Below are 22,259 nucleotides of genomic sequence, written 5' to 3' on the forward strand. Positions count from 1 at the left end.
TTTATGTACAAATAGCATAATCATTTCTTAATATATATCTCATTTCTTTAAAAGCTTAACATTGACATCATGAGCTCACTTGATGTATCGTCTAGCCAATCAGAATCCAGAGGGCAATTATTAATTTGGAAACCGGTTGAGTCCTATCGACAGTATTGCCAAGCGGTTAACATTGTCATTAACACTATCATTGAACATCAGTCGGGTGCGCTAGTCCCCTATGTCTCATTTTTCACTCACACCTTTCATGATATAAATACACACTTATTAATAAAACATTCATTGAGTCATAAAATTTGGAAACATTTTATTCCTTGAAACTTTATGTATGCTTCTGGATGCATTAATGTGCATGAATATGTCATTAGAAACAATAATAACATAAAACGTAATAATCGAATATCAAGATAACATAGTAACAAATTTAGGTAATAGATTTATACATTTAATAATGTAATGTGCGCATGAAGACAAGAGGAAGTTTATGTACCTTGAGTCCTATCAATTTACTTTTCGATGGCAAGTGGACATGTTCTTAGACGCCTACGAAGTCAACGATCCAAAATCCTAATTCATTACCATTTACATAGAAAACTTTAACAAAATTCGCTCTTTGAATATGTGCTTATAATATTGCTATATTAAATTTAAATCTATATATAATATTATATGTTGATGTGAAATCCCCTATTAAAAATCACCATCAATCTAAATAGGTACCATCCGGTTCAATAACTGTTAAGATAGTATGATTGAACCCACATGGCAATAATGACTCCAAAACTCATAAACGATTGTATCAAACCACGAAAGCCAAGAAATTAAAGTTTAGAGTTTGATTCAAAAATATTGAACCAAGGAACTAACACAATCGCTGACAATATATTGACCTTATGATCAAAATATTCAGAAATCTCATCCAAATTGTTTGAACACCACAAGAAACAAATCTTGATAAGTTCAAAATTATTTCAATGAAGAATAAAGAACTGAAAGCAAAATTACTCACAAAATAATCCTCGATTTGATATATGAATGAAACTTGTCTACAATGTAAAATAATGATTCATATTTATACGGAACTCATAAAATCTAGTCTAAATGAATTTAAAGTTTAAAGATTGCAAAATTTACCAAAAAATAGAGGTTTAACTTCAATTAAAGATCTCGTGAAAATTGGAAAAGATTTCGCGACCACAATAAACTATGTAGCCTGATAAGTGTATTTTATACACTTATTCAAGGTCTTAAAATGATGATATATAGTTACTTCTCGGATAAATTATGGTCCAAATTGTTGCATTTGGTGTTGAATAGGAAAAATTCAATGATGGTACAAGAAATTGGAAGAAATGAGAGGAAAATCAGCAAAAAGGGCAAGATCCAAAGTTAGAGGAAAATGTAAATATTTAAAAGTTTTGTCAAACTTTATGACAAAGATTCGAGAGTTTTAGGAGTCAATCAGATGAGGAAAGAAGTCGAAAGAGTAAAATAGAGTTGAAGTATTTTCACAAATCAACTTCCAGCTGAAAAAAAATATGTGTTGAATTTTTAGCCTCAATTTTATACTCTTTTTCGGTCAGAAAACGTTCAAATTGGAGAAATACTATCTCTAGAAGAATTGTAGTCCTTTTAGTTATCTTTTCAAAGCATCTTGAATCACCTCAATTGGATAATGAGAGAGAATTGTAGCCCTTTGCACATTGAACCATGCAGTTGCATGGGTTTATACCGATGCGGTCACATGGTATAAAAATTCGGTTGATTCCCAAGTTTCCTTATACGATTCAAACTCCATTTGGAAAGGGTTTTGGTGAGATCATTGACCTAAATACATACCATATAATTACCAGACGACCCTAGAACATGGAGAACTCTCTCTTGGAGGCATTAAAACACATCAAACACATTGAGAGAGATTGAGAAGGAATTAAAGGGTTTTGTCACAGTACAAAAATGATTTCTTCTCACTGGAAGGAAGATACATACAATTGGAGATTTGAAGGCCGAATTCAAGGGAGAAAAACATCAAGCAATCCAAGTTTTGAAGAATCAATTGGAAGAAGGAGAAGATCTTGGTGCAAGATTTATTTTTTATTTTACATACATATTCGAAACCGGGTGATGTCTTCCATGAAATTATTTTGTTTTTCTTCCATTAATATGAGTAGCTAAATCTAGTTTAGGGCGAACAATGTAACCAATTTGGGAACCCTTATTTCTTTTATTTGAAATTCTTGCTCTTTATATTTTATGTGTTGATTTTTGTTATGAATTTAATGCATGTAATTACTTGATCACTAATTAAATGATTTTTTGAATCTTTTACGAATTGAGAAGTGAGTTTAAGATTTAGACTATATGGTAAAATCCAGTAATATGATATAACGTGTAGAGATGCCTATATTAATTGCAGCAGTCATATAGGAATTTTTAGAATATTATTTCGTTTAAATAATGTTGATTCGCATAAAGATATGAAATTGAGTTATTTAAATAAGCTCAATGAAAACTTGAGAGGGGTAAATTGAATACAATAAAAAAATTTGACCGAACACTACTTCAGATTTGATGAATCTCGATATAAGAAGTAAAGGGGACCAAAAGGTGAAATTGTCCTGCCCTAGCACCCATTTATAATTTGAATTCTCAATAATTTTTTGTTGCATCCACACATTTTTCAGTAGTTAAATTAAAAATCACAACTAATCACTATTTTGTTTATTTTCATCAAATAGAAGTTAGAAATAATAAATTGTGTCTTAAAGTGTAGTTCTCGTGGGAACGATAATCTGGACTTTTAGGTCCACTTACTACTTGTTATGATCCGTCCACTTGTGAAAATAAAATTGACAACACAGCCGCATAGTGTACTTCTATTTGGTCCCATAGACTAGGCAAAATTTTGACAGTTAGCCTCGGTATTGAGACATGCAACTGCATGTCTTTGGCAACTATGGGATCGCATAGTTGAAATCTCTTTTGTCTCTGACAGTTGCTTGAACCAAGTTGATCCATCATGATTCCTTTCCTAAGCCCAACATAAAATTTACTCATTTACTTGTCATGATTGATCTTTCGTCCATCGTGGCTTGAGCAAATAGTCACATCGCTTATTTGATCCTCTTTGTTTGCGACCTAGGCATAGGACCTTCTTCAACAATCAACGGATCCTTGCCCAGACTTGCCTTTGTTGTTTGGATCACATCATCCCTTCTCTTCTCGAAAGGATTTGACTTCGTATCTATTCCTACATCAAAGAGAGAAAGATCAGACACATTAAAAGCAGTCAAGAATTATACTCACCAGAAAGATCTAGTTTGTAGGCATCATTGTTAATCCTTTCAAGGACTAGAAATAGATCATCTCTCCATGGCTACAACTTTAATTTTCTTTAATCTGGAAAACGTTACTTTCTCAAGTGTACCCAAACCCAATCCTCGGGTTCAAATGTAACACTCTTTCGACCTTTATTTGCTTGAGAGTCATATTGCTTGTTCTTCTTTTCGGTTTGCGATCTTACTTTTCATGGAGTGATTTCACCACGTCGGCCTTCTTCTTTCCATTTAAACTACCTCGTTAATTAACAAGTAAAAGAATTAAATCCAAAGTTGTTAATGTATTAAACCCATATACAATCTCGAAAGGTTAACAAAAAGTAGTAAAATGCACGATCCTATTACATGCAAATACAATGAATGGTGAGCACTCTTCCCAACTCTTCAAATTCTTATTAACTATAGTGCATATCAATTGTATGATGATCTTATTGACTACCTCAATTTGCCCATCAGTTTGTCGGTGATAAGTTATAGAAAACAATAACTTTGTGCCCAACTTTTTCCCCAAAACCCTCGAAAAATGACTAAGGAATTTAACATTCCTATCCGATACAATGCTTATAGGAATCCCATGTAATCGCATTACTTCTTTAAAGAATAGATCCGCAATATTTGTAGCATCATCAGTTTTATTATATAACATGAAATGTGCCATTTTACTATTCGATCTACCACAACAAATATGGAATCCCTTCTTTTCTTCGTCCTAAGTAAACCCAATATGAAATCCATAGAAATATCAACCCAATGTTCATTAAAAACAGGCAAAGGTATATACAAACCTTGAGGTAAAACCTTAAACTTAGCTTTTTTGCAAGTGGTGCATTTACTACAAACCAGGTCAATATCAATTTTCATCTTAGGCCAATAAAAATGTTCACTTAGCATCTCTAACATCTTTGTAATCCGAAAATGTCCCATTGAACCCCTATTATGTATTTTCTTACTCACAATTCTCTCATTGAACATTTAGGAACACACAATTTGTTTTCCTGAAATAAATATCCATCATGCCTAAAGAATCTATCCACGGTACCTTTATGACATTATTTTTTCTGGGTCAATAGCATACATGTCTTTAACATATTCAAATCCCAACAATTTAGGTCTTAAAGAGGTTAAAAGCACATACCTTCTTGACAATGCATTCGTTATCACATTTTCTTTACCTGATTTATATCGGATGACATATGGGAATGTCTCAATAAACTCCATCCCCCTTGCATGCCTCTTGATAAGTGTGTTTTTACGTCCTTATTTCATACTTTAGCGAGCTAATTAATGATAAAATTGATTGGATTCCTATTCATAATTGTGTAATCATGGTGTCTGTAGGCTAAAAGTCCAAATTGGAGGAGAAAAGAGCTAAAGAAAAAAAGAGTGGACCAAATGTGCACAAAAACATGACTTGGAGACAAAGGTGTAAAAGTGCTCGCACTCAGGCTTACTATGGTGAGTGTGGTAGGCTCTTTGTGATCTCTTTTGAGGCTAAAAATGTCTCACAGTGAGCTCGCCGCTTTTCAATTGGGCGAATATTTCCTATTTCGGGTAAATTTCGAGACCTCTTCTGCAATTTCACTTTAGGTGATTTTGGCCATTTAAATACCAAATTGTTGGTCACTTTTTAGGGAAACACCCATAAGAGAACTCTTAGAAAAGCATTCAAGGAGAGAAAAGGCAAGTAGAAGGGAAAATATCTAGCAAAATTTGGGAGTTTACAAGGAATATTCAAGATTTCTTTCCCTCATTTCTTCAAAAATATATTTAAGGGACAATTTTCTTCCACTATCTTGTATTTTTATGTTATCTCCTTCATTTGTAATGGGTTCTCTCTTTATTTCATTTTTGTGCTTCTATTTTACAATGGGCTAAGTGTTTAATGTTGGTATTTATGATGTAACTTGACCTATGTTTCTTTAATGTCAATATTCATCATTTAATGCTCTAATTACTATATTATTGTGCATTGATTATTGTGCTTAAATTTTCATCATGTATGTGGCCAATATATGATTGAATTAAGTGGTTTGTGCAACTATTGAGAGATTGTTGTGCATTCTTGACCTAAATAATTAATGCTATAGGTTGTTTTAGGGAATAGAGATATACTCTAAATAAAGATGTAGTAGGTAAAACCAATTGATTGGGGTTAATTTCGCTCGAGAGAGGAAATAAACTAAATTTGGAAAATCAGGTCTAACAATGTAACGAAGTAATTTGCATTTTCGATTTATTGCGATATCAAAGAAACGACAATTAATTGACATCGTAAATCCCATCTCATTTATAAGTCAAATTTCCTTCTCTTCAATAATTGTTATTTTAATTGATCTTCAAATTCATTTTCCATTCCTTTTCACATATAAATTCTAATTGTTAAAATTGAGCCAACAATTGTATAATTAAAAAAAAAAAACACTCCTCGAGGGATCGATACTCAGACTCGTATGTTCACTTTCTTACTTGAACGTACCCATGCACTTGCGGTATATAATTTTAGCAAACACCACTTGTAGTTTATCTTGGCCTCTCAAATGCTTCAAGGACTCATGGTTGGTGTGAATCATGAACTCCTTTGGCTATAAGTAGTGTTTCCATGTTTCCAACGCTCGAACAAGTATATATAACTCATTGTCATATGTAGCTAAATTAAAAGCTGCTCCACTTAACTCTTCATTGAAGTAAGCTATCGACTTTCTACCACGTATTAAAACATCTCCAATACCTATCACTAAGGCATCACATTCAATCTCAAAGTTTTATTAAAGTTAGGAAGTGCTAAAACAGATATCTTACGCAACCTGTCTTTAATAGTGTTAAATGCATGTTTTTGCTCAAGCTCCCATTTAAATCCCACACTTTCCTTGACAACTTCCATGAGTGGTGGAGTGGCAATTTTGTTAATTTTTTTTAACAAAATGCCTATAGAAACTATTCAAATCATGAAAGCTTCTTGCATGCTCTATATACTCATTTAAGTCCTTACTATATATCAAGATATCATCGAAGGAACTACTAATAATTTACCAATGAATGCATGCGAAACATGATACAATCAATCGCATAAACGTGCTAGGTACATTAGTAAGTCCGAATGACATGACCAACCATTCATACAAACCATATTTAGTTTTAAAAGCAGTTTTTCATTTATCACCTTTCCTTATCCTAATTTGATAATAATTACTTTTGAGATTAATTTTACTAAATATGCATGAGCCATGTAATTAATTAAATATATCATCTCACCTAGGAATGGGATGACGATACTTTACTATTATATTGTTGATGACCCTGCAATTCACACACATTCTCCAGGTTCTATCTTTCTTTGGCACAAGTAGCACTGTCACGGTACATGGACTTATACTCTCCCTTAAATACCCCTTGCTCATCAAGTCCTCCATTTGTCTTTGAAGTTCATTGGTCTCCTTGGGATTGCTTCTATAAGTTAGCCTATTTGGAATGACAGGTCTAGGTACGAAATCATTTTAGTGTTCAACGCCTTGAATGGGTGGTAACCCAATAGGCATGTTCTCCGGGAACACGTCTTTGAATTCCTGCAACAAAAAAGTAGCCAAACTAGGGAGGAGTGTGTTAGATTCTTGAGGAATGACTCCTTATAAATCAACAAGATCATTTGTTACTTCTCAACTATCGCCCTCTTCATCTCACACTCTTTTAGGAAGAAATTCACTCTCAACTTTTCTCTCCTCTCGGAAGACTTTATTTATTTTCTCTCTTTAGACTTTACTTTTTTCCTCACTATTAGCCACATCAATATTCTCTCTCTCACTGTCTAGTTCTCTCAATCTATTTTCTTTATCATTTTTGAATTTAATTTGGTCTTCATATACTTGTGCCGGTGTCAATGGTGCAAGAGTAATAAATTTTCCATCTTTTATAAAGTCGTACCTATTTTTGTATCTATCACGAATCACCTTCCTATTATATTGCTATGGCCTATCCAACAAAATGTGTCTGACATGCATAGGAACTACATCGTACATCACTTTATCATAATAGAAACCAATTGAAAATCTCACCAACACTCTCCTATTCACCTTAACCTCCCCACGTTCGTTCAACTATTGCATTCTATAAGGCTTAGGATGTTTAACACGGTTAACCCCAGTTTCTTAACAAGTGTAATGCTAGCCACATTAATACAACTATCACCATCAATTATCATGCTACATACCTTGTTGTTGATATGGCACCTCATATGAAACACGTTCTCCATTCGTTGCTTCAAGTCATCCACCTTAATTTGAGCACTAAGAGCTCGTCTCATAACCAATTGCATGCCCAATGCATACTCCACTTTCTCACAATCAATAGCTTCTTCTAAATTTGGCATATGATCATAGTCACCCTCACTATCACTCACCACTTCTCCATTATTGAGTAAAATCATAAATCTTTTGTTTAGACATTGAGAAGCTATGTGTCCCGATCCCAAGCACCTACAGCATTTGATGTCTCGACTCCTAGATGGTTGGGATTCTGCCTTAGATGCACCCTTGCTAGAAATTTCCTCTTTTCCTTTCAATAGTTCAGTTTTGTTTTTCGAAACAGCCCTATCTCCCTTATTGTTATGCAACTTCGATTTCCAAGAAGGATTAGTACCCGAAGAATTTGTTAGCTATCTAGTTGTCCCCTTCCCCTTCAGTTGTCTCTCTACTTTCATAGCAACATGTAGCATGTCCTTCAACTCTATATAATGTGGCAATTCCACTACATTAGTTATTTTTCTATTCAAACCAATTAAAAACTAGGCCATACTAGCCTTCCTATCCTCTTCGATATTCGCTTTAATCATGATCATCTCCATCTTCTTATGATAGTCCTCCATATTTCTAGAATATTAGTAGAGGCTTTGTAATTTTTGATGAAGCTCCTTATAGTAATGATTAGGCACGAACCCCTTCCTCATGATAGCATTCAATTTTTCCTATGTATTAATAGATCTCTCATGATTCCTCCTCCTAGTTGTCACTACCTAATCCCACCAAGTAATAGCATAATCAATAAACGTCAGTGATGAAATTTTTACCTTCTTTTCATCCGAGTAGTTATGGCAATCAAATATAAATTCTATTTTTTTTTCCACTCCAAGTATGCTTCTAGGTCACTTCTTCCTTTGAATGACAGAATTATCATTTTGATATTGCCTATACTTCTATCAACTCCATCTCCAACAAGATCTCTACCCCTCCTATCGTGCCTAACTCCTCTATCCCTCATTCTTCCTAACTCAACATCCACTAATGTCCCTTTATCGATGTCACTACCCGCTTCATATTCATCACAGTTCTCAACCCTAGGCTCCCGTATACTTTGCCTCCTTCTAAGTTGACCCTTATGTAAATTTGCAAACATTGAGTCTAGCCTTTCCATCCAATCCTCTTGCCTATCAAACCTATCTCTCACATCTTCAAACAATATCTTAAACAGTTGTAACAATTCCTCCGACATGTTGACTTGATTGTTGTTCCTGTTTAAGGTAGAATCGTTTTTGTTAGACATCCTAAATTTATAGTAGTATTTGCCTCAAGTGTATACGCTCGTATGTCACTCAAATTAGCTTTTTCCCCTAATAGTCTCACCACTCTTGCCTTTTTCCATTCAATACTTTTGCATAAGTGCTTTAAAGAATTAATTCGCTTTGAACCAAGTTTTATTCTCATAGAATTCAAACTATGTTGTGAGTGAGAATTTGTAACTTTAGAAGACCCAAGGCAAAAATCACAGAAGCAAAGGAACTTGGTTCTTTGAATGTGAACTAATATTTAATCTAAGAAAGTGGTTCTTGAATTCGGATTGGGCACTGCTATTTTTTTGGTCTCTCTCTCTCTCTCTCTCTATAAATTACGATATTTTTTTGCTAAATGCAAGAGAATTTAACAAGGAGCCCAAAGATTTGAAAAAAAAATGATTTAGACACTAATTTAATGCACAAACAACTTTTGAACTTGTTCGGAACTTTAGTTGGATTAAATGACTCAAAAGATGAAAAATGCAAAAAATCGAATAATGCAAAGAATAATAAAGAAAGAAAACAATAGACTCAAACAAAAATGAAAAGGGTACAATCTTGATTTTTTGGAACCCAAACTCCGATACCAACTGATGTGAATCCACGTAGCAATGTAGCTATGAAACCTACAAAAGATTGAATCAACTCAAGAAAGCCGAGAAATAAAAGTTTAGAGTTTGATCCAAAATATTAAACCAAGAATAATTCTTTTCAAATAGGGTCACATAGGCCCTGTTTTTCTCATTGGCAGGTTGCCTATCCCCACAGGCAACCTGCCAATATGGGGGACATAAGACATTTGTCCCCACAGGTAACCTGTTTACGTAGCATGGCTCTTGAACCAAAGACCAACACAATCGTCGACAAAATTTGACCCCGTGATTACATGATTTAGGAATCTCACCAGATTGTTTGAATACCACAAGAAACAAATCTTGATAAGTTAGAAATTAGTTCAATGAAGAACAAGGAATTGAAAGCAAAATTTCTCAAAAATAATCTCTCAATTTGATAAATGAATGAAAGTTATCTACAATGCAAAATAATAGGTCCTATTTATAGCGAACTCATAAAACCTTAGTCTAAACGAATTTAAAGTCTAAAGATTACAAAAGTTACCAAAAAATAGAGGTTTAACTTAAATAAAAGATCTTGTGAAAACTGGAAAAAATTTCACGACCACAATGAACTATGCAGCCGCATAGTATATTTCTATGCGGTCGTATGGACCATCAAAATTCTGTCAGTTGGCCTCAATATTGAGACATGCGATCGCATGCCTCTGGTAACTATGCAGTCACATAGCTGAAGTCTCTTTTGTCTCCAGTCGTCGCTTGAACCAAGTTGATCCATCGCGATTCCTCTTTCGAGCCAACATAAAACTTGCTCCTTTGCTTGTCATGATCAATCTTTCGTCCATTGTGGTTTGACCAAATAGTCCCATAGCTTCTTTAATCCTCTTCGCTCGCGACTTAGTCATAGGGCCTTCTCCAACGATCAGCAGATCATTGCCCAGATTTGCCTTCATTGCTTAGATCATGTCATAGACATTTCCTTTACAATATAATTAATGGATGATAGAATTGGGGACTAAAGACAATAAAGATAAAACGTATTTTTTCTTTTCTTTTCTAAATAAACAGGATCACTAACTTCTAAATTTAAGGTCCAGACCAAAAACATAATTTAGAAGACAAACATATAACTAGTGTAAATGATAAGGAATAGATTTTCGATAATGAAAATCCAGCTTCTTAGACACAGCGTTTCGATTTAGATAAGTAAATGAAAGTGATAAATTAATTGGGCATTACCTCTATCACAATAATCAAGTTCGTGGCGACACTGTGTTTAAATTAAACATACATGATGGGATTTGGAATGAATTGGAGGATTTATTATATATAAGTACATATATATAGAGAAACTATGTTACACACACACACACACATATATATATATATATATAAGAGACACACACAGATACAATTATATATACACAGCTTGAATTTGAAACAAGGTTATTGCTTACCATCCATAAGGATTAAACAAATGATGTCCATGAAATTTACATTAAATCCACATGAATAACATTTAATAAAGTAATAATCTTATTACCTTAACACCAGGCGTAAAAACTCAGATTCCGGGGTTGAAGCGACAGACAAAGATTTTTGAGTTGAGATGAAAGTCTGGTTATTGCAATGAAGAGTATAATTACCTTTAATTTCGAAAAATTGACTAATGAAACCCCTTATTATTCATATTAACTTATTTAAACTCTATATTAGTCCTGTTAATTTACTAATTCCTATTATGTCATCCAATTATTATTTTTAAATTAACATATCCAAAACATACTGTTTAAGAAAGAATTCTTTCAACTCCAAAAGCAAGCACATAGTAAAATATATTTTATTGTGTAATATAATATAATTAAAATTGTAAATATATTAGACTTAAAATAATAGGCACGTCTATCGTTTGGGACGTCCAAGACACATTCCGCTGCAAAATAAATAATTAGTCACAATGAAAATAATTATATTAATTAAACAATAAATCTAAATTTAATAAATAACTTAGATAGTCAAAATAATTACAAAAAATAAGCACGATGCATTACGAGGAAGCTCTTTTAAAATCGTTTCTAAATAAAAATTAGGTAGCTCCCTCCAAAAACTCTTTTACAAGATGGGCCTTTAATTACATTGGATATTCCAATAGATTTGTCATTGGACTAAATGGGGTCTTGAAGAATATTTGATATAACGTATTCCAAGTTTATTCGGAAAAACGAATAGTTTTTTCTTCTTGTAAATAATAACGTGTTTTTCTTTTTTGTTTGTGTTTCATAGTTGCTTGTGACTTGCTTTGTTTATGCTTGATCATAGACTATTTCTTTGCTTTCTTCATCTCCTTTGCCAATAGTTATGTTAATTGAGGAATATATAGTCTTTTGTCAAAGTAAATTCCTCTTGTTATTTTGAATCCTAAAATTTGAACTTTTCAGTTCGGTACAAACTCATAACTTCAACCACTTTGGAAGATTGCCGACAACTTGGAGTCTAGAATAGTACAAAGATATTCATGTTGCGAACCGTCCAATGCATAATCCTAGCTATGAAAATAGTATAGATAAATTTTAAAATGCATAGAGTAAAATAATGGGAAATGTTTAACATTAAAATTGAAAAGAAAATTGAAATAAGGAAAAACACAGCATATGGCAAAAAATGTGGAATTAGTATCATTTTTTTTTTGGGTGAAATTGATCATGTTAGAGGGGTTTTATTAGCTAGGAAAAGTTCAAGCATTAATATACCTAGTAAAAAATTGTGGTTATGTTGTCTTAAGCTTTAAGGTAACCTTGTGGTTTGAGGTGCTACCTTGCTCTGGCATGGTTTTATTTTCATATGGGATTGAACCTTATTACATATTTTGGGTTCATTTTATAGTTTCTCTATTTGGGTCATTTGATTTTTGAAGATTTAATAACGTCATGTTTCTTCGTTGGATGAAATGGAGAAATTATACGGGAATTTTATGCGATAGAAATATGTCCCTGAAGATAAAAGAAATTTTACCAAACATGTATTAGATTAGTTATACTTTATGACATGGAGTGTTGGATCATGGAAGGACAAAATGCCATAGGATTGAAATGAAGATGTTAAGATGAATGTGTAGCTATACTAGAATGAAATAAATAAGTACTAGAATATATATGAAAAGGTGTAGGTGACGTCCTTTGAGGTTTAATCAAAGAAATGGTGAATTAGGTGGTTAGTGCACATGTTGTGTAAATCCAAAGAAACTCGTGTAGAGCACATTATAAGAGTATGAAGTAAACAAAAATTGACATGGTTTGATATGGTTGCTTATCGCTAAATTAAAGAAGCATTAGCAATTTGGTTCAGCTATCATCCTCATCTTCTCTATCCATTTCATTCCGTTAATTTTTTTTCATGCTCCACTTCTCCCTTCTCTTTCCCCTTCCCCTTGTGAAATACATCTGTTCTCTTTTCACTTGTTGTCTTGTCGATAAGTTGAAACTTCATTTGGGACGGTTGTAGGATGTTAGGGCAGGCTTGCCTTTTGCCCTCTCCTCTCTTAAGTTACAGTTATAGGAGGTTAGTGCACACATACTTCTTGCCCTATTATCTCTTCTCCCCAAAAATTCATTGTGGTTATTTGATCCGAAGGAAAGATCGACCCTTGTGGTCATACACTGATGATTTCTACATTCGGTTGTCAATCATGTGATCAATATAGTTATTTGGTCAGAAAGAAAAATTGCCCTCCTTAAATAGGAAGTTATAGTCTCTCTTGCCAAAGTCGAGTTCTTAAAGTCGAAAAGAAATGATGAGAATCCTGTTAGCAATATTATTTGGTAGACTTTCCAATTTAAATACTTATTTTGAGAAACGTATAGGGTTTTATTTATAAGTTCTATAGTATTTACATATTATTTCTTTAGTTATTTCCTACTTAAATTAGATTTTGAAATCCTATATTAAGAGGCTTATACATTGTAATAGTTGACTTGATTATCGAATAAATTCATAATTCGCCCTTTAACCTCTCCTGGTTCTCTCCCCTTTGTTCTTTCTTCTCGAGTCTCATTATTGTTCGTTGCCTACATCAAATAACCTATTGGTGAGTTTATTTTATGTCACGTCTTCTCAAGGAAAATATTGGATACTTATTATAAGTAGTATGGTAATGCGTTGGGAGTGAATCAAGAATTTTCCTGGATTTCTGATGAAGACGGTTATGCAAATGCCAAAAGTGCGTAAGAAAGCTCAAGATCCTGTGTGCGAGGGAAGTGAGGATTGCAATTAAAATATAAAAGGTTTTTAATTTTTGTTAGGATGTTGATTAAATTTCTTCCTCTTTGGGCCGTTCAATGATTGTGAATCCTGTAGATGGATTTCTTTAATTTGCAAACCATATTCTTCGGGTCTCCTGACATGAAGTTTTCTGGTTGCACGATATAGATCATTTCATCAATGTTGCCATTGAGAAACACTATCTTAACATCCATCTGATATAACTCAAGGTCAAAGTATGCAACAAGTGCCATAATTATCCTAAAAGAGTCTTTCGTTGAAATTGGAGAGAAAGTCTCTTTGAAATCAATGTTTTCCTTTTGAGTAAAGTCTTTAGCCACAAGACGAGCCTTATATTTTTCCACATTATGATTTGAATCCCTCTTGGCTTTAAAAATCTATTTACAACCAATGGGCTTCACACCTTCGGGTAATGGGACAAGATCCCAAACCTTATTGTCATGCATAGACTTATACTTTTCATTTATGGCAACAAACCACTTTTGAGAGTTAGAACCCTGCATGGCCCGATGGAAATTGATTGGATCATATTCCATCATTCCATTATTTTCCTCATGTTCTTGGAGAAATACTATAAAATCATCTGGAATAACATTTTTCCTCTTTTTCGTGGATCTCCTTAATGGATTGGTTCATGAGATTGTTGAGTTTATACTTCTGGAACAATTCTCTCATTTTGAATAGGAGATTCTTCAACATTGTCTTATTGAGGTTCTGGATATGTTTCTTGATCAACGACAGGTATAAGAACATTTACATTGTCAAAAGCAATAGTAGGCATCGAAATCGATCCTTTTTCAACTTCTTCCTCAAAGACAATGTCTCTTACCTTATTTCCCCTTCCAAACTCAACATCCTCCAAAAATGTTACAGTTCCCGTTTTAAAAATTGACTTAAGTGTGGGATCATAAAATTTATACCCCCTTGATCGCTCTGAATAACCAATAAAATAGCTGCTCACTGTTTTGGAGTCAAATTTCTTTTCATGTGGCCTATAAGGCCTTGCCTCAGCTGGACATTTCCAAATGTGAAAATGCTTTAGACTAGGCTTTCTGCGTATCCAAAGTTCATAAGGTGTTTTAGCAGCAGCCTTAGTTGGTACTCTGTTCAGAATATAAGCTGCAATCTTTAATGCCTCTCCCCAGAGTGATTTTGGTAAGTTGGAATGACTAATCATACTCCTTACCATGTCCTTAAGAGTTCTGTTTCGTCTTTCAGCTACATAATTTATGCTAGGCGATCTTGGCATGGTGTACTGTGGGACGATTCCACATTCCTCTAGGTATTTAGAAAATGGTCCTGGACATTATTTACTTGAACCGTCATATCTGTCGTAGTACTCACCACCACGATCAAACCTAACGCCCTTTATCCTTTTGTTGAGTTGATTCTCAACCTCAGCTTTAAAAGCTTTGAACATGTCCAGCGACTCAAACTTTTCATGGATGAGATATAGGTACCCATAACATGAGTAATCGTCTATAAATGATATAAAATATTGTTGACCATTTGAAGAAGCTGTAAGGAATAGCCCACAAATATCTGTGTGTATCAATTCTAAGACGTTTTAAGTTCTGTTAGCATCCAATCTCCTTGTTTTGGTCTGTTTTCCCTTGATACAATCAATACATACATCAAAATCTGTGAAGTCAAGGGAATCCAAAATACCTTCTAATACAAGTCGTTCAACTCTAGCTTTTGAGATGCGACCTAAGCCCTTGTGCCATAATTTCGCGGAATTTTCTTTATTTAATTTGTGTTTAGTACCACGTGATTCCACATGCAAGGTCTCATTATATGATGTAATAATATCAAGCATTTATAGGTAATCATATGCAGATAGTAAACTATTACCAATGACATTGGAATTTAATGAAAGACTAAACTAATTATTTCCAAATGAACAACAATATCTAGATTTGTCCAATGAATAAACAGAAAAAATAACTCCTATCAAATAATAAACCCATTTTTGGATTGGTTTATTATTCATATGAAAACCTTATAATTGTCACATATTTACCACCGTAGGCGCATAAGTAATTCGGCCAAGTATTAACCTTCCTTTGGGCTGACTAATAGCCGCATGAAGAAACACACACACAACATCTAAACATCCCAAACAAATCAATCTACACAAAAGAGGTCACTTTGGTGACATATTGTTTCAATTAGTTTATTTAAAATGTTAGATAACCTTAATTCATTATGAATGATTTACCAAATTATTTGAATTTGATTATCTCACATAATTAAACCTTTATTATTTCTCTTGAAAAGAGTCCTTAGTACCATAATTTGAGAAAAAGAATCATTAATTTGTATCATTAGATGCCTTTAGAAAATTTAGGGACCTAAAGGTTAATAATTCAAAACTTTACGATCAAAAATTGAAAAATTTTAAAACTTTGGGGCCCAATTTTAATTAATTATAAAGATTGAGGGCTTTAATTGCAAATTTCAGCAGTTTAATTGCCCAAATTAAATAATTTTCAAACTGTAGGGGCTGAATTATTAAACTCATAACCTTAAAGGCCCAAATTGGATGGATTCAAACTTTAGGGACTGAAATATAAATTTTTATTTTGAAAAAATAATTAATCCTAATTTTAAATTGCAAGCAAGTGCCTGAGATTATCGAAATTGCACCTCAGGTCGCCACCCCCAAAAATCCATCCCAAAATCTCTCTCTATTTCACATTACTAGCGTCGCCAGCATCGGCACCTTGCGCTATTATTGCAGCAATTAGGGATGTCAACGAGTTGAGTCGGCTCGAGAGCCGAAATTCGAGGCTTGAGCTCGGTTTGATTAAAATGATCGAGCTTTTTTTCAAGCCCGAGCCGAGCAAAAGCTCGATTAAAAAAATTAGGCTATATCCGAGCTTTCGGCTCGGACTGGCTCGATTTTGATAATATTTTATTTTTATTTTTTTTAAGACAACCTTTGCTACCTTAAAATTAAGGCAGCTGGTTGCAAAACTAAAGGCAGCAGCACGCTTCCATTTAAAGCAGCATGTTGCTGCCTTTAAAGTTTTTTTTTTTTTTTTTTCTCCTTTAAAGATTTTTTTTTTTTTTTTTGTATTTTCTTTTTAAAATATAGGCTCGTGAGCTCGAACCAACGAGCCACACGGACCAGTTCAAGCTTTGCCCGGTACTCCAAAATGGGGCTCGACCTGAGCTTCAGCTCGGTTCTCTTGAGCCTCGAGTTAGGAGGGCGGAGCTTTTTTCGAGTCGAGCCACGGGCGATCCGAGCCGAATAGCCCGATTGTCATCCCTAGCAGTAGCGCTCGGTGACGCTACTTCGCCCCTGGCCAAAAAAAATAAATTTATTATTACTTTTTTTAAATCCAAAAATCTGATAATCAAAATATGAAATTTCATGTTCTTAACCCAGATCTTGAGAGAATAAACATGAATAATGAGCCAAAGGTTGTTCTAAATCAACAAAAGCAGATCCATAACTTACAAAGGTTGCTCTGATACCACGTGTAGGAAATTGAAAGGAACCAAATTCATCGATCCTTTCACATATTTTCATAAATCTCCATATTGAAATCAATGGGCAAATAAAAATGGGGAAGCGTACATTGATTCATAGATTTGAGTGTCTTGAACGGGTTTTGATCTTCCAACTGTTACGTAATTTTCTTCTTGAAATCTTCTTTGTTGATGGGGATGTAGAGAGTTTTAAAAACTCATGTACAATTGGAGACCATGACTCTATATTAAATAACTGATTATTATCTTTTAATTATTTTAATTGGCCCCTCATCAGTTTAAAATAATTATTACGATCTCTACACTTTAATCCCATGACAATTAACACTCATTAGTCCAAAATTAAACTCAACGGATCATTTTATTGACTAAACTTTAAAAATAACACCACACATTTTAATATATATACATGTGTGGCTCCACACTAAGAATTTTTCCAACACTATGCTATTGGCATTACTAGGGTAAGGATTATCATATTGATACATGGCATACTGTTCTGTTCGTTCAGTACTTGCATTGGCAGTTTCTCCATATTAAATTTTTTGGGTTGGAATTTATAACCCAGCATTGCACACATCTGTATCGATTCTGAGGTATTCTCTGCAAGTTCTCAACAGTAGAAGTTCTTTGTTCCCATTGGTATGTTTTCCTTTCATCTTTCAGTACAAAAATGTGCGAGCTGATTACCAGAAGAACATATGGAAAGTCATGAACTGAAAATACACAAGTGATATGTACGAAAAAGAATGCCCTTGATGTGAGAAATATTGCAATCTTTGGAGTAATGCTTTTCAAGCGAATTGGTGATTGAGATCTCTGCGTCCCAGAAATGAAAATGTGCGACAGAATGGCTGCCCTATTTTCTTTTGCAGATTCCAATTTCAATTTTATTTTACAACGGCGTCTCAAAGCGGCGATGTATCAAGATCCATGTTCATGAATATTGCACCAGATGTAGAAATCAAATATTTTGAAGATCAATCACACGAGTTGCTGTACAAGTATACAGAGTAATCAGATTGAACTTTTCTAATAAAAAAAAATGGCTGCCACAGCAACTTGGGATTCTGGTCTAGACCCTGTATCACAAGAGTAAAGCATTCCTTGGGCAATTCATGCCTCGACAACTCGCTGATACTTCTCGTTCTCACTCGCTGTACACTGTTGGAGTTCCTTCACAATCCTAACACAATCAGCCATAAGGCAGTCGGTCTTAATTGCATTTGAGGCAATGTGTGACCTGCTAGCTGCATATCCCTCCTGCAACCACTCCCTCCGGATTATACGCAACAGTTATAAATGAGATTAGAACAACAAAAATCCATATATCCCAGCAGCAGTGGGGCTCAGACTTGTCAATAGATATATGCAAAGGGGCTTTTAAACACCAGTAAGAGTTCCAAGATTAAGAGCTTCTAATTTGTTGTGGAATCAGTTCTATTCAAATCAGAAGGCACAGCTTTATTTCCTCATCCGAAAAGACAGTTGTTAAAACTAAATGTTGATAGTGGAAATTCAGTGATTAGAAAATGTGCCAAGAAAATACCTTGTGCAGGATGCTCAAAACGGTACCTAGAGAAGGAGAATTAACCTTTGCACGACTTGCTACCTGAGAAAGGGAAAAAGATTAGATGAATAGAGAATCCAGCAAAAACAATATGATATTACAATGTCTTGAATACCTCGTCTAGTTTGATGTATCCAAAAGGCAATTTAGGGTCACTTTCATCCATCATCTGATTTAACAACTTTTCGAGTTGTTTTCCTGTGCCATTGCCCGTCCAACCCCATTGCTCAGCCAAATTTAGCATTTCAGTAAGAAAGGGTGCACTGTGAAGAGGTCCAGTCCAGAGAGGCCCAGAAACAATGAGTGAACCCGGAACCTGAAAAGAAGTATCCATCAAACCCCAATGAATGCATAAACTGCTGTGTGTTCTTGTATCATCTAAAAAATAAATAAAGAAGAATTCATGAAGAAAGCATGGTGATTCTAAGAGCAATGGTTAGATTTTTAAGATAAAGAAAGTGTGCAGCCCGATGCTCGTACATTCAAGAATGATACTTGGATGGTCTACTAGAATGTCAAAGTATACATGATTAGAGACATTGCCAACACTCAACAGTACGGGATACCTTTCATATAATTGTAAGCCTAGAATGTAACAAGAGGAACAGAAGGCGTACGTTTGCATTGCAAGAGCAGCCAATTGCACTAAGTTTATCCCATGAAATTGCATAAGAATTTCCACATCGACTGCAGTAACTGATGAAACTGTAGTGCCTGTAACAAGCAGCAATATATTCAAGATTCAGAAAGGTAAAACAAAGGAGGAAATCAACAAAATCACAGTGATCTAAGACCTGTTATCGGGATGCTTCCCACGCCTAACACGAAGCATTGCTCGAAAGATGGGCCCGTGGTACGAATAGTATGAGAAAAGTGGTGCAACATGATAACCCAAAACAGAAGCCTCCCTTACAGCTCCACCAATAAGCATTCTTAAACCAATCTCATTCGAGTAAGGCATAGGCCGAACATAAGCTCCATATGCAGCCAAAGAGCTGGGAAGTGATTAACAAAAAAAAAAAAAAAAAAACCTATTACAATCGTGTTTCCAAAAGATTTGGAAGCAAAAACACTCAAATTCATTCAATCAGCACACTCAAATAAATCATAGAAACCTCAACTATAACTGGCAATCATCAAAAAATCTAAACTAAATTGTGCTGTAGTCATTTAATTTTGGGAAGTATATAGTGTTGTCCCAGTAGTTTCAAAATAACCGTTTACACTAGCACTCAGAAGTAGGCAAAACCAGGAATATAATTCAGTAGGGGTGTGATGTACCACAACTACACTGCTCTACTAAAATTACATTGACATCAAATGAACAAGAGCTGCAGGAAAAGAGGAGTTTTTTCAAGTTAAAGAACACGAACCAACAAGAAACAAAACATTGTGCAGTAGGTAGAGGCAGAAGTTGATAAGCTCATAAAAGGGCTCCCAATTTTGATGATACTAATAGAATCTTAAAAGAATAAAAATTTTGAAACATGTAGAACGAGACATCAAGATAATCAAAACTTGATACCCTCTAAATACTGGGATGTAAAGCATTAAACTCCATCAGAAATCTCACATTGGTGAATCAACATCATCTGCCCCAAAATTTTCCAACTGGCGACATTTGGCTAAGCCATACAATCACAAGTTAATATACACGGAATACCATATGAAATTTTTCATCTGATTAAACAACACAATGGCATAACAAATAGCAAACCTTACAAAATTCCTCCAAAATCAATCATTTCCTTATTTTTCTTAATTTTCTTTCAGCTAAAACACTAGGCAATCACCGATACACTATCATACCTAAGCAAAATACAAGTTTAGCATATGATAAAAATTGTCAATAGATAAAACAACTTCCTGAAGATCAGCATATTGAAAGGTATTCAAGAAACTTATCGAATCAATTACACAAGTATTTTATCTTACTGTAGAGGCCGGTGTCCACCAGAAGAGAAACCATCAGTGGAAGTGAGGTATAAAAGCCCATCCAATTTCACAGCACCCAAAGCAGACCTCAAGAAACTCGAATCACTACCAAACGAATCAATATCAATAAAATCAAAGTAATCCCTCCTCAAATAACACTCTGTCAAAACCCGGTTCGCATCCGAATGCGTAATAACCCATCTCTTATTTTCTCCATACCCCTTACCCGCCCTCTCCAAATTACCCGTAATAACACTCCCATATTCCTCATTCGCATCATTAGCCATCACAAAATCAGCATCAGCCTCCGCCAGATAGCGTAAAGATCTGATTCCACAGCCGCACATTGCGTCGAGCACACGGAGGGCATTGTGTGATTTCTTGTAAATGGCAGCTGCGAGCACACCGAGGTCGCGGCCAGTGGCGCTCTCATGGCGGAAGAAGGTGTCGCCGATGTCAAAGCAGTGACCCCTTTCAGATATGCAGCATTTTGTTGAGGTTGGGAATTTGGGGGTTTGGTGGGTAAAAGGGGTTACGGGTTTAAGGGAAAGAGATAACATGGCGGGAAAGTGTACAAGAAACGAGGAATTACAGTAATTCTAAGAGACTATCTACTTCTCAATCAACAAACTTTAGAAGGATGCTACATGTATCAAATTTTTTTACCTAATTTCTTATCGATTAATCATAATAGGAGGACGGAAACCATATTTTGAAATTTTTTTAATCACATAGGTCTCACATGCATGTGAGAGGAGGTAAACAATTCGATACACTTTTAGGTGTATAAGTAGAATTATTCCTTTAGGAGTGGCTTGGCTTTAACCATGTAAGCACTAGTCTGGATATGAACTTCGCTTGTGTCCGAGGCTTGGCTTGCCCCTAAATTCATGAGCTTATGAGTAGAGTTTAGCAAGGCCTGCCTTAGGGCTAAGCCAGCTAGGCAACTGCCCAGAGCCTCAAAAAATATGTCTTGGCCCAAGGTCTCAAAACTCTTAGTAATACCCGTAGTCCATGCCCATCTAAGCCTAGCACCAAACAGAAAATTAAGCCATTAAGGAAATTGATCGGACACTGCAAGAAGGAAATTGAAGGGATCGATTCAACCAAAAGGTAAGTTGTCTTCTTCAATTCAAAATTCTCAAATCTCCTCTCCAAAAAGTTTTCAGTTTTCGTATAAGTTTTCTACGTCAGTGGTCCTCCCAAAATTTTTCTGTTTTACAAATGGTGTCTTGCTCATCTTGACGTTTCTAGCCCTCCTCAAGTGCTCATCTATTTAAGTATTAACTATTAAGTATAATTGGTTTATCATATAATAATTTAATTAATAGCAGTCGCCAATCAGGAGAACTCTTTTGAATTCTATCCTTGGATTTTTGGATTTTAGAATGATGATTATGGGTAGAATTGTAGATGGATGATAAAATAGAGAGCACTTTAAACACCGTATGCATAATAGAGAGCATCTTTAAATTTAGAGAGTGATTTTTTTTATGTACTTCAATAAGCTCTCTACTTTGATT

At 34.6% G+C, this 22,259-nt stretch overlaps 1 protein-coding gene across 3 annotated transcripts; it reads right to left on the minus strand.

The window, feature by feature from the left end:
- Nucleotides 1–18,153: 18,153 nt before the first annotated feature.
- LOC111373612 (tRNA (guanine(26)-N(2))-dimethyltransferase-like) lies at nt 18,154–21,354 on the minus strand. Of its 3 annotated transcripts, none has more exons than XM_022996166.1 (6): nt 20,737–21,354; nt 19,596–19,796; nt 19,419–19,515; nt 18,917–19,117; nt 18,781–18,843; nt 18,154–18,671 (listed from the first exon to the last, which is right to left on the minus strand). In XM_022996166.1, the coding sequence occupies exons 1-6, from the start codon at nt 21,294–21,296 to the stop codon at nt 18,666–18,668; spliced, it is 1,128 nt and encodes a 375-aa protein (XP_022851934.1). In that variant the 5' UTR covers nt 21,297–21,354; the 3' UTR covers nt 18,154–18,665. The 3 variants fall into 3 exon arrangements, with proteins under 3 accessions (XP_022851934.1, XP_022851932.1, XP_022851933.1); XM_022996164.1 differs by having other exon boundaries at nt 18,154–18,494; nt 20,737–21,353; XM_022996165.1 differs by having other exon boundaries at nt 18,347–18,507.
- Nucleotides 21,355–22,259: the final 905 nt, after the last annotated feature.

The sequence above is a fragment of the Olea europaea genome, unplaced genomic scaffold (genome assembly GCF_002742605.1).
Source record: "Olea europaea var. sylvestris unplaced genomic scaffold, O_europaea_v1 scaffold1147, whole genome shotgun sequence".
Classification (NCBI taxonomy): domain Eukaryota; kingdom Viridiplantae; phylum Streptophyta; class Magnoliopsida; order Lamiales; family Oleaceae; genus Olea; species Olea europaea.